Below are 13,698 nucleotides of genomic sequence, written 5' to 3' on the forward strand. Positions count from 1 at the left end.
TTGTTTGACTTCTGGTCTTTGTGCAGCAGCCAAAGCTCTAGGGCCCTCCCACTTCACAGGGTCGTAGAGCCCAGGTTCCACCCCAAGCCTGGAAGTCTACCTAGCTGTGAAACAAGTCTGTATTTTGAGCCCCATGAACCTGAACCAGCTAGCATGAACCAGCCCAGGATTTCTAATTGCAGTGAAGATCTACCTTTAGAGAATTTGATGGTCTGTGATTAAAAAAAATCAAGAGCTGTGTAAGTCATGATATGCTAAATAGTACCATATGCATCCTGAGACAGCAAGGGGATGGAGTAGCTGAAGAAGAGTGATACATGATAAACTAATGTCTGCGATTGGGGCAAATCCTGCTCACCTTACACCTTGAAGTAACTCCACTGAAATCACTTATGCAAATAGGCCTCGTAAAAGTGGGCAAGATTTTGCCTGTTAACTGCAACTGGCCAAGAAAGAGAGACTAGGGAATGGGTGTGTGACTAAGGCTACATCTACACTGCGAGTTTTCTTGGCAAAAAAAATGCTAATGAGGGACTTATTTGCATGAGTTGTGATCTCATTTGCATATTTTCTGCCGATCTGTTTTTGCACAAAAACAAGCAGTGTGGACGTTTTCTTATTGTGCAAAAACCCTGCTCCTGTGGGAAAAGGTTTTTTTGAGCAAAAAGAAAATGTCCACACTGCTTGTGTTTGTGCAAAAACCCCAGTGCAAAAACGGATCAGCAGAAAATATGCAAATGAGATCACAACTCCTGCAAATGAGTCCCTCATTAACATATTTTTTGCCGAGAAATCATCGTGTAGATGTAGGCTTACAGTATAAACAATCCAATAAAAGTTAGAGAATGTCTGTCTGGATCTAGTAGTATGAGCAAGGAGCGGAAGTCAGATAATCTATCACATCAGTAATGCATACTAGGAGACTTCAAGGGCCCAGTTCTCCTTCTCTTAAAATCCATAGTTTGGCCACTTAGTTTAACAGAAGTAGCAGAACCTAATTTACAATATAGCTTTATTTTGTATAGTGTCTATGAAACTGTCCCAAACCCTTTTGAAGTAAAATACAAATTAAAATACAAAGGAAAACTTTCAACACAACATAAAACTAAATAGAAATGATTAATTGTGAGTAAATTGTTAGCTAGGCAGAGCTCTTCAATAAATCCTGGGGAGGTGGAATGAGGAACTGTTCTGGGCTCAGCCTTTCTGATGAAGACAGTACAAAACTCAACAGCAAGTAGAATGATAAAAATTGACTGATAATTTTTGATAATTAATTGATGTGCTAATTTAGATGTTGCTCCCAATGAGATTGAGGACCACATGTAAATATGGAAAAGAACCTGGCACTATAAGCCCATTTAGATCTTGCTGAAAGAAAATCCTTTTCAAATGAACAATGTGTTAGAATAGCCTTGTCACGTGGGGTTCACAGACAACCTAAAGCAGCTACCAGATTCTAGGTCTTAATTTTGGTGGTTTTTTGCTATGTGTTATTGCTTTTGACCCAACACTAATGCTTTTTTTTTTTTAAGCATAAGACGATGGATGGATAACTCAGGGGGTGTAAACATAATATTGGTTTACTTGCTGGCACCACAGTAACCACACATTCTTAGGTAGACCGCATGAATTGATGTTTGATAAATGAATAAGATCAGTGTTGGATGAAGGGACTCAAGCTGTAAAACAGGATGGAACACTGATGCGATTTGGAGGGAATCAAGGAATGCAATCAAATCAATTTGAACATGCTAGGGCTTGATTTTTGTTTTTTTGTTTTTAAAGCAAGCAAATAGATTTTTTTTCTTTCAAAAACTGTTGATGAAAGTCTGTTTACAACCACAAAACTTTTGAACATCACCAAAGGATTATGATGAGATTTCATCTTATTCTGCATGCTGATGAGTCCTAATTACTTAGAAGGGCCGAGTTTGATGTTTTGAACAGTGAAAGCCAAAGCACACAGGATATTAAATAAATATCAGATGTCAGTAATGGCCTTTTTATTTTACAGTGTCATGACTTGCCATTTCCCACAAAAGAAAAAGTCCAAACCTACAAAGCCTTGCTTCTGAGATGCATCTGATCACATAAACATAAGGGCTCTCTTAGATATAACAACAGTTATTAAAGGGGTACTAACAAGGTTGTTAGGACTTAAATTTGGCCCGGTGAGAACCTGGAAAGTTGTGTTCTATTGTACCTTAAGGTTACTAAGCACGCACTTTTTATATATTTGCAGTAAAATCTGGCCCCTGTTGAAATTCTGTAGGAGAGCTCACAGTGATGTTCCCAGTGCCTTCAAAAGGGACAGGATTTTATCACAATCCTTGCTCTAGTGCACCATATAGACATAGTCAATTTATATTTGACTCCAAATTTAAATCTGGTAAAAATTAACCTTTTAAAAACCTAATACCAATGTAAATGTTCCACAATGAAAAAAATCTAGTGACAAGATTTTCATACAAAGTAAACATTTGTCTGCAGTGCTTGAAATCCAAACACTACTGCATTAAGATCACACAAAACTGGCTATAAGTAAAAGTTAAACAAATTTGGTCTTGATTCTTCAAAGGCTTACGCACGTATTTAACTTTAAACACGGGCTAGATTGGCATGATTTTCTGGAAATGCTTTTAACAGAAAAGTTTTCCGTTAAAAGCATTTTCGGAACAGAACGTCTAGATTGGCACGGACGCTTTTCCACAAAAGCACTTTTTGCGGAAAAGCGTCTGTGCCAATCTAGACTCACTTTTCCGCAAAAAAGCCCCGATCACCATTTTCGCGATCGGGGCTTTTTTGCGGAAAACAAATCTGAGCTGTCTACACTGGCCCTTTTGTGCAAAAGCTTTGCGCTAAAGGGACCTTTGCCTGAACTGGAGCAGAATAGTATTTCCACAAGAAGCACTAATTTCTTACAGTAGAAAGTCAGTGCTTTTGCGGAAATGCAAGCGGCCAGTGTAGACAGCTGGCAAGTTTTTTCGGAAAAGTGTCTGATTTTCCGGAAAAACTGGCCAGTCTAGACACAGCCAGGGAATCATAGCCATGTTTTTACTGAACTGGTGTCATAACTGATTGTCCAAAGAGCGAGAAAAAGTAAACAAAGGGCACAGAGTGTGACAAACTAGATTAAAAAAAATCTTTCAGTAATCTACAGTTTTACTAGTAGCATATAGTAGAAAAAGAAATGTTTGTTTGCAATATTTATTTTCTAAACTGACACTGTTCTTTTCAGAAAAAGTCATTAAAGCAGCAGCAGCTAGCAAGCATTTGGGTGCTGATCAGAGCAGGAAAATCTTTCACCTGAAATGTTTCACCACCAAAAAATGAAGTTGTGAATAATTTTGGGTTGTCCAAACAGTTGTTGAATTTGGTGATTAGTTTCAGCCCCCTATATAACCGCACTCCCCAATATTTTTAAGGCTAGATCGACATGGGGATTTATGTTGTTCACAAGATTGGAGGTGGTACCCCATTCTACCCGCTACTCAAGCCCAGAGCACTTACTCAGGATAGAGGAGACTTGGGTTCAAGACCCTCTTCTGTCTGAGATGGAGCAGGGATCATTGTGCTTTCGGGTATCCTGGTGTGGGTCTCTATCAATGTTTTCTGTTGAAGCCGCACCACGTTGTGTAAATACTTATGCATTGGGCCAGAGAGTGACTCTATAGTTTGGTAGATAGATCACTCACCTCAGAATGGGGAACAGCTGGGTTCATGTCCGTGCCTTAATGACTATACGAGGCAGGAAAAGTTCATCAGGAGTGATTGAGATCCACTCACTTGCAAAGGTATTCACCTATTTGTGGGAGATTCAAATCCATGCTCTGCATCAGGCAGAAAGGGGACTTGAATATATGTCTCCTACATCCTAGGAGAGTGTGCTAATCATTTGGTTGTTGGGTAAAAATAGTCAAGGCTATCCCCACCTCTTTTTGCACTTAGGATGCATCTACACTGCACCCGTAGGTCGAAATAAGATACACAATTTACATAGCTCAAGTTGTGTATCTTATTTTGATCTAATTTTGAAATAGGTTTTCAAATTTCAAAATAAAGCACTATCCCAACAAATCCCTTAACCCTTGTGGAGTGAGGGTTACAGAGATGCCGGAATAGTGCTCCCCTTACTTCGAAATTTATTTCAAAATAATGTGTGTATTTAAAGATGCAACATAGCTATTTTGAGATACTTCCAGTATCCCGAAATAGTGCTGCTGTCTAGATGTAGCCTTAGTGAATGCCTGAAATTGAATGTTATGTTTTGATCAACCTGAAATAAATTGTTTTCAGTGTTTTGTTTTCTGTTTTTCTCTGGAAAAACTGAACAATTTGACCCAAAATGTAATCTAAATCAATTTTTTTTCATGTTGGCCATTGAAACAAAAAATGATTATTTTTGCAGATCTAGGTCTGATACTCCATTCTTATGTATGTAACTCTACATACCTGAGCAGTCCTGTTAAAATCAAGGAGTCCACATGTGCATAAAATTAAGCCTGGGTCAGGTTCAATTCCTGTTGAAGTCAGTGAGAAGACTGAAATTTGTTTCAATGGATATTGGACAGGGCCCTATATATAAGTGGTTGTGCAGGATTTGGCCTCATTGTGGACCCCAAAAGTATGCGTGCACGTGTGTGCGCACACACACACACACACCAGAGAGCTGAAATGCACCTACATAGGTTCCTTGGCATAGTGTGCTCTTGGCTGAAGAGCACCCTGATATGTTGGCTATGGTGTCATTGGCTTCACATGCAAAACAAATGTACACAAAAATAAAATGTAACACCCTATTTCAGCAAATAGAGGTTTTTAAAAATATATATCCGTTGCTTGGATCCTTCAGGTGTGGAGTGTACTATGAAAACTTTAAGACAGGCCTCTTTTTGCTTTAACAATCTTGATCATGCCTTTTAAACTCTGGATGAATGGATGGACTCTCGTTCTCTCTCAATTCTTCTTGAGATCAAGACTGAGGAAAGAGATGCTGTGTTAATAAGATAGCACGATTTATTTATTACATCTCCTAGTTCTTCATTGAATAGCTCTTTGAAAGGTGGTGGAACAGAGTTGAGAAACGCTGAACTGCTCTCAGTCCTAAATGACAGCTGGATATGGACAAGAGAAACTATATCACAAAAAGAGAGGTCCTGTCTAAATAGGCATTTCTATTTAAAATCTCAACTACACATGAGGAGAAAATAAAGTAAAAATCAGTCTAAATAGAAGAAAAAATGTTTAAGAAATCTGTGTTTACTCTGGCACGCGACTGGCCTACACTGCTTTTGACATATTAGGAAGAATCTTGGCTGGGACCTCCTAAAAGCACTTAAAAAGGCATATGTTTCTTTTCAGAATATAAGGGAGTTGGAATGTTTTCTTTAAACAGAATTCTTATAAATCTTTTTTTATTTGTGTGTGCACATTTCAGAATAACTTCCTTAACTCCATTTCTCAGACCATTTGAAATAATTATTTTACTGACTATTTTTGCCAATTGTGTGGCCTTAGCTATCTATATCCCCTTTCCAGAAGATGATTCCAATGCCACCAATTCCAATCTGGTAAGTCCTCATCAGTGTACAGTTTTTTCTCTTTTGTAGGCCTCGTTTAAAACTGACTGGACAGTCCAACAGGAGCTAAGGAGAAAACAATGCATGTATCGATTCCATGAAACTTAAATGTGGATTTCAGTTTTGAATGCTGTATTGCTCTGTGTTCATATTAGTGCCTGTTTCATCAACTCCGGTTAGGAAAGAATATTTCAAAAAATAGTGAGACTCCTGCGTGTAATATTTTGGTCAGCAAATCAGAGTGTGCTGTAAAAATGTTGGGTAAATTTAAACTGCAGGTGTTAGCAATTTATAGCTACAGTTATTTTGTGCAATGTCTTTGTTTCATCAAGTGCATTTGTGTAATTGATAAGATCCTTTTCTCAGGTGATGTACAGCAGTGCAGCTCGGTGGCTAATTTCTAGTGATCTCGTTAATGTTTGCATTGCACGTTGGGACTTATTTGTGCTTGCTTGACTTTTTTCCTCTTGTTTGGTGTGATTGTTATTCCTCTGTTTCCATTGATGCAAAAGCCAGTATTTTGGGATAGGTTGCCCATGGAAAAAGGAATGTTTACTTTTGGCTTTGTGTGAAGTCCTAGCAAAGAACTCTGTTCAGGCAGAGCATAGCACAAAACAGAAATCTTGAATGCAACCCACAGAATTAGAATAAAATGTAGCCTGAAAACATTATGTGAACAAATCCAACCATTTGATAGGGACAGAATGAAGTTTTACTCTGGGAGTATAAGACTTCAGATATTTTTCTCCTACCCCATCTGAAACTCAGTGACATGAGACTTTTTGGAAGGATAGGGTAGGGAAAAATAAGAGCAATTTCTCCTACACACAGATAACTGGCATGTAGGACTTATTAAAAATGTTACATTATTCTCTGGGGCACTGGTCATGTCGATGAAGTATTCTCTTGAAGTTATCCAAAACAAATGGTGGCAGTAAAAGCAAAAGAACTTCAGATATTTCCTGGAACATAGATCCTGGGTAAAACTTTAAACTTACTTCCTTGCTTTGAGAGAAAAGGAGGGTGAGGAATACCAAGAAAACATATTATCTCACCCATCTTGTATCTCTAACTGATGCTAGGCCATTGGGGATCCTAAACAAAAATACTTTTGCTCACCTCCAGTACTAAAACAGGCAAGTTCTTGCAATAAAAAGTGAACAGTTGAGCTGTTTGGGGCCCTAAACAATTGCTTACTTTGTGCATGTTTGGCACTGGCACTGCAAACAACCTTCTTGCTTTGAAATGTCTTAAAATTAAAAATGGGAATGTGTGCCTGTTCATAGGTTTTCAGCCATTTTTCACTTGTCTTCAAACCCATATTGGGTTTTCAATGGAGATATTTGTAAGTTAGTCTCATTGCCTATTGCTACTGTCCCGCTGTCTGATTGAACAGTTGGAAATCAGAGTGCTGGATGATGATGACCGGCTGTGTGGGCGTGTGGACAATTTACTTTAATGATAAAATGTCCTTTTTCAGCAATGGACATCTTGTAATAAAAGTCAAACAATAATTTTTGTATCTTGTGCAAACAGTAATCTGCCTTAATAGCCATTATAATAAACAGAATACTGTCTCCTTGTCTACTGTACATTTTGATTTATAACATTAAAAGATACAAATGAAGCAGATACAAAACTTGGAGGATTTCAAGTTGACCCTATTCCAGAGCTAAGCTAAATTAGGCTGAGGATTCTTGTCTTATTTCAGCATCAAGAAATGATTGGCTAATAGCAACTGGGTAGCATTTCCGACAAACTTTGGTAACAGGATCAGGTACCTGTTTGGCATAATGATTAAAATGAAGTTGAGCAGCTGTCCTGGAGAGATCTGTTGCACATGGATGGTTCTTGTGTTTAATATCTCACACCCTTCCATGACATCCTATCAAATAACCTCTCTTTATTTATGGGTGATGTAATACATGTTGCACCTCCCAAAACCGGCAGTCTCTGGTCTGGCATGACCACAGATGTTTCTGGTTCAGGAGCCCGGTAGCCTGGTGGCAGGAGGGCTATCCAAAAGCAGGGCTGGGATGAAGCAGCAAAACAGGGCAGGGGTTGGGACTGGCGGCAACTCTGAGCAGCCCGCAGCAGTGGGGTTAGAGCCAGCACCAGCCCCGACTGCCTGCAGCCCCGAGACCAGATCTGGGCCAGAACCTGCAGTGAAGGGCCAGGCAGGCAACAGCCTGTGGTAGTGTGGGGCTAGAGCCAGAGCTCTGGGCAACCAGCAGGAGCAGGCCCAGAACCTGTGGGCTGCCACAGGGCAAGAGTTCAGCCCACAGCAGTGGGGGTGGCGCTGGGGTTGGCGGCAGCCCCAACAGTCTGTGGCAGCTCAGAGGTGGAGCCTGAGCCGTCAACAGCCCCCAGGAGCCTTTGTCAGCAGGACCAGCACCAGAGCCAACCCCACCAGCCCAAGGCAGCAGGGCCAGAGCCAACAGCAGCCTCTGGCAGCCTGCGATGGTGGATCCGGGGTCAGATGCACAGCACGGGGCCGGAGCTGCAGCCCATGGACAGCTTCCAGCCAGGGCAGCAGCAGCAGCAGAGCCAGCTGGCAGTAGTGAGGGGGCCCACGGAGCTGGCAGTGCTGAGGGTTGAAGGCTGAGAGGCCGTGGCAGGGAATCTTCCCTGGTCCAGCAAATTCCCTGATTCAGGACTGGTCAAATGTCCAGAGTGCTGGACCAGGAAGGTCCAACCTATAGAATGCACAAGAATTCCTAGGCATAGGCTCATGAAAGGTATGTATTTTACTAGGCGCTAAGCAGAGAGAGTGCTATTATTTGGGGAGCTGGTCTAGAGCATTAGGGGAGAGGAGAAAATTAACTGTTCCGTATCCTATCGTTGTTTTGATCTTAATGGAATTACAGTTTAAAATGTCAGCAAAGGCTCGTGAGGTAGGTGGTGTCCAATGGCAGTGCAGTGAGGTTTCAGTCAGGGGCTTTACTCTGTCTTATGTGTTGGGCTCTGGGGCACTGATTGCTCAGTAGCCTTTTGTCCTGCCCTGTGTAAAAGGGACAGTCGGTTAAAATCAGTAGAATGTCAGGACATAACCTGGTGGGCTCTTCCTAATGGAAGCCGCCTCTTTGCTGAATTAAGGTTTCAAGTTGTATTTGGGTCAGAGGCATTGGCCGACTGGGACGCTTGGGGGAGCAGGCAGTGACTGGAGGGAGGGGAAGGAGCAGTCAGGGTCACTTCTCCCTCCCTCCCTGGGAGGAGCCCTGGAAAAAGGGGAGCATGAAGAAAAATGCACCCCAACTGCACTGCCCCCACCCCCACCAGGCACTACAGCGGGGGAGTAGGGTCGAGGGCTTGCCCTGATCTGCCTGGCTTTCCCTCTGGAGCGGAGTTGGGGCAGTGGAGCTTTCCCAGCTCCAGTGGGAGGAGAGAGGAAAGGGTCGGGTCATGGGGGCTTGCCCCACTCTGCCTGATGCTCTTGCTGGGGAGCAGAGTCAGATTCCAGGGGCTTGCCCCATTCTGCCAGTCTGGTACAGCTGCTGGGGAACAGGCAGGCTGTGGGGACTTGCCCTGTTCTGGTGCTCCAGCAGGAGAGTGCGTGTTGGGGCTCGCAAGATCCCAGGCTCCAATCATACTCCCCAGCAAGAGTGTCAGGTGGGAGGAGTGGAACAAGTTCTCAACCGGGTTTCGTAGCTGGAGTGATGGGTGGGCAGAACAGAGCGAGCCTCCATAACCTGATCCACTCGCCACCAGGAGCAGCAGGTGGGCAGAACAGGCCAAGTTCCCATGGCCTGATCGGCTCTCCACAGCTGGAACTGGACAAGCCCCCATACTCTGAACATGCTCCCCAGCAAGAATGCAAGAGTGGCGGAGCAGGGCAGGTGCAAGGCTGGGAAGAGGGTGGGTGGGCCTGGATAAAGTGGGTGGGCCATGGCACCCTCAGGCCCACCTGTGGCTATAGGTGATTTGGGTCAGTACAGCAGTTTCACCTGTTAGCACTTTTTCACTCTCAAAGTGATTTTTGAGGTTTTAATATTTGTTCACAGATTTTAATTTTTGTACCTAGGAATTAGGTTATGCAATTTGTAGGACATTTTTAAAAATTGCATTCCAAAATGCTTCCCAGAGTTGTGGAAAATAATTAGTTAACTATTAAGCAATACCGGAAGGAGGCAGAGCTAAAAGGGTTAGAGAAGGGTGATAAGCTTCAGCAGAGATTTGGAATACGATGGAGATGGGATATAGAGGTAGAAGAAAATAGTTCTAGAGGGCATCAACTTCAAAGCACAGGGCTCTGGCATTCAAATAGCCAAGTCGTGTGGAAGGGACCGAGGAGGAAGGGTTTTAAGTGGAGAGAAAAGGGTTATAAACCCAACACACTGCTGTTCTAAAACCAAGCGTATTTTCTGGGCTACTTTTGCTTGATGCAAACTCTCAGCTATCAGTTTGTTTATTCTCTAGACTAGGAGTTAAGAACCTCAAAGGATTATTTCTGCAATAGAAAGGGTGTGCCCCGTTTCACTGTGGGTATGTTAATATTGTGTACAAATGGTCATATACTGTGTTATCATATACTGTGTCTGAGAGGAAGCTAAGTGTGTCCAACTGCCCAAGGAAATTCTTTACTTGGATAAAAAGTCTTGCTTCACATTCACTTTGATTTAATTTGGGGCGGGAGGGGGGGAAGTGGCGTGTTACCATAGCAATTCTTCCATTCCTGATTTTATGAAACACTGAGAACCCTCTTCAAAAGACACATTACCCAGTATGTGATGTGAAACAATTATTTTTTTTACAAGATTCAAAGGAGAAAAACAACTGTTTTCCAATAAACTGACACGCTTTCCTCAGGCTGTGAATGCTCTCTTTCTAATATCTCATTGTCACTTTCGAAGCAGATTTTTCTCTTGGGACGGGGGTGAATTAAAACATTTTTTTTTAAAAAAGTAATGGCAAGGATGTTGTTGGGAGAGGAGGGAGTGGTGGACTGTGTGAGGAGCTTCTTTTCTTTTTACATTGCTTTTCTTTTTGTGTGAAGCTGAACAAAATGGCAACTACTGTGGTTTCACTGAATAATTATGATCTGGGGGAATTCTACCTATGATGGTATAAGATCAATCAAGTCAAACAAGACCTGTTTGTACTCTCCATAAGAGTCTTTCAGACCTATATACACTTCACTTCACATGGATAATATCAACCTAGCCTCGTTCCCTCTTTTTATCTCCTTTTGTCATTAGGTATGACACCTAATTCAGCACTAAATCAGACATTAGAAACATCTATATTAGACTTGTATGTGGGTTCCAATAGCACAGCCCTTAACATGGTATGAAGATTCTCTTTTAGCTCAAGGATCTAGGATACACAGATGAAAAATTCTGATTCCATCTATGAAGGGTGCTTATATCTACTATATATTTGAGAGCGTTTGTCTGTTCAAGAACTCCTCCTAAATGGTTAGAGCCAGGACCTCCATATTCAGTATACAACTTCCTATTATAATAACTTAAAACACCACGAGTTTGGTTGTGCCAGGAAAACAGGATGTGCCCGGAATGGGATTGCTTCTCATAAAATCAAACAGAGAAGAGAGAATCACCCATTCAAGTACACTCCTCAAAATGTATATAGTGGAGCAAATATTGAAAGAGGGGTCAGAGAGGGTAGGGGCTCAAGGCAGGCATTCAGAGTGCCACTGACCCCAGCACACAGCTGCTGAACCAGCTCCGTTCTGGATCAGCGTGGGGTTGTGCTTTCCCTCCAGCTGTGGCAGCTCTGTGCTGTGGCTGTAGAGGTACATCTACACAGCAGGGTATGCTGTGTAGACATACCCTGGGAGTGGGTGCCTCCCTCCTCCACTCCCGGCCATGGTAGCTTCAGGCTGGAGCCAGGAAGAGGGGGCACTCAACCCACAGCTGCCACTGGCAGGGGACAGGTGGTCCTTCCATGGCCCCCACCTATCCTCAACTTGCCCCAGCTGGGGGACATACACCCCTCTCCCAGCTGTACCCTCTGGAACTTCAGTGGCCATGGATCACTGAAATCTCTCCCAACCCATCACCAGTCAGTCCCCCAAAACCAGCAGCATCCATACCGAACCAGACCAAGAATTTTCCATTTCCCCTTAATCCAAACCCAAGTAAGGGGAATTTTGTGAGGAGTAGCTAGGTCTCCAATGCAAATATTGTAGAAGCCAACATGGAATGGAAGGGGAGAAAGAGATGTATGAGAACTGATGGTATGAAAAGGAGAGCAGAATTCAAGAGCTTAAGGAATGAGGGACACACAACTGATTGGTTAAGGACAGAACTAATTACATGATTGTGAGGGAGCTATAGCAGAATAATCAGAGGAGGAAAAGACCGAAGTAAATTTTCAGGGATGGGAAAACTGGGTCAGAACTGATGAGAAGGGGCATACAAAACTAATTTACTGATGGATAATGAATGTTCATTGAACTGGACTGAATGGGGTTGGAGACAAGAACAGTAGATCATGGAGGGAGTATAAGATGAATATTGCTGGGATACCTGGTACCTTCTAGTCAACACTGCTTTTAATTCAATGTTTTTCCTTCAGTAGTGGCTAGCGTTGGACCTGTTTGAGAACAAGTCTAAACTTTCCCATAATAAAGAATCAAATATGTTCATATGTCTAATATTCCAGAGTATTTCTGTTTTTGCAAGGCAGGCAGTGATCATAAGGATATACAAAAGGATACTGAAGTGTACAGTAGAATGACCAGAACTTTTTGTAACATTTTATGTTATAATTTGCACAGTAACACTGGACCAAATTCACCAGTGATTTACACCCTGTTCAATCACAATCAGTGGACTAACTTTGGCCCATTGTCTAGATCAGTGTTTTATAACTGTTTTTCAAAATCAAAATCTTTAACTACATTAACCCATAGACATTTAGAATTCTTAAATAGCTTTTGAACATCTTGCATGTTTTAGTTTTCATTTCTTCTTCTTTTTTATGTATGCCCATGCAATACATATATTTTGTATATTTTTTTTAAATTAAAGTATTTATGAAAGATCAATTTTTAAAATTGCAGACATCTGTGTTTATACATTTTTAGGATCTGAGCTACCAGTGACTTCCATGAGAGCAATATGAGGCCTTTGAAGTCCTATAATAATAGAAGTATGCATGTAGCTTCTACATTTTTCATATTTATTTTCCCACCACTTTGTGTTCACTAAAAACTTAATTACACACACAAATGGAAGGGAATAGTATTAAATGCAAAAACAGTTTGGGATTAATGAACCCGACTAAGGGTTTTCATGAATTTACAAATGAAAAAAGCTTCACGCATAGACCAGTGCTGTGCATTTTCTCAGTGTAGTCTGAAAAAATGAAGCTAGTTTGAGGGGAATTAGTTAACCTGTTGAGTGGCTGTAATTGATATGGAATCTTTCTGCTTATTGTTCCTGGCAATTATGCATAAAACAGAGATAATGTACCTTCTATAAAAAAAAAAAGATAGGCCGCCTAAGAAAGGAAGCTGAGAGTAAAATACTTCCATCATTTTACTGGCAATTACATAATGGCATACCTGGCCAGTGTCACAGCATGGTGATAACATAACTAGGTTTGCAGCACATTCCATGCAATATGGGCTCACTTGACTGTTTATAAATTAAATAGCAGGAGAAAATTCGTTGTGGTGTCTTGATGGCTCTGCTTTCCCTTCCTTGAGCTTTTTAAACAAGGAAATCTTCTTTGTTACAACTAAAGTGCTCCTCTACATTATCTTTATGTATGTTTACAACTGGATGTTACCATTTGACTACCTGCAGACATACAACTAAAATATGCCCCTTTGAGCAAGAAAAATAGGATTTGTATGTGTCTGTCAGATTGCGCTAACCTGTCTGCTTGTGAATATTCCTCTCTGTGGAAAGAGAGCTTGCCTATAAGATGGAGTAAAATAGATGTCTAGTTTGCCGACTGGTAGTTATGTTCCTATTCAAATGAATGGATAACTTTGTAGAAAAAGGGAAAAAGTATGTTTAATCTTTTGCATTTGTAGTAGACACACATCAGACAAATGGGTATATAATACCGTGGTTTGATATATTGTAAATCTAGATACGGGTAAAAGAAGCCTAGTCATTTTGCTCATCACAGAATCCTGAGAGTC

The 13,698-nt window shown here is 41.5% G+C and overlaps 1 protein-coding gene across 10 annotated transcripts in view; it reads left to right on the top strand.

Annotated features, from left to right (window-relative positions):
- CACNA1C (calcium voltage-gated channel subunit alpha1 C) overlaps positions 1-13,698 on the top strand; it is a 630,647-nt gene that overhangs the window by 32,694 nt on the left and 584,255 nt on the right. For 6 of the 10 annotated variants that reach the window (XM_075896596.2, XM_075896633.2, XM_075896623.2 and 3 more), the window contains exon 1: positions 2,864-5,573. In XM_075896596.2, coding sequence (XP_075752711.2) covers positions 5,382-5,573 — 192 coding nt within the window. In that variant the 5' untranslated portion in view covers positions 2,864-5,381. Of the gene's footprint in view, positions 1-2,863; positions 5,574-13,698 lie in introns of those variants that run through there. The other 4 variants (XM_075896571.2, XM_075896606.2, XM_089769299.1 and 1 more) reach the window with 3 other exon arrangements.

Source organism: Pelodiscus sinensis, chromosome 1 (assembly GCF_052426305.1).
Source record: "Pelodiscus sinensis isolate ZL-2025 chromosome 1, ASM5242630v1, whole genome shotgun sequence".
NCBI classification, from domain to species: Eukaryota; Metazoa; Chordata; order Testudines; family Trionychidae; genus Pelodiscus; species Pelodiscus sinensis.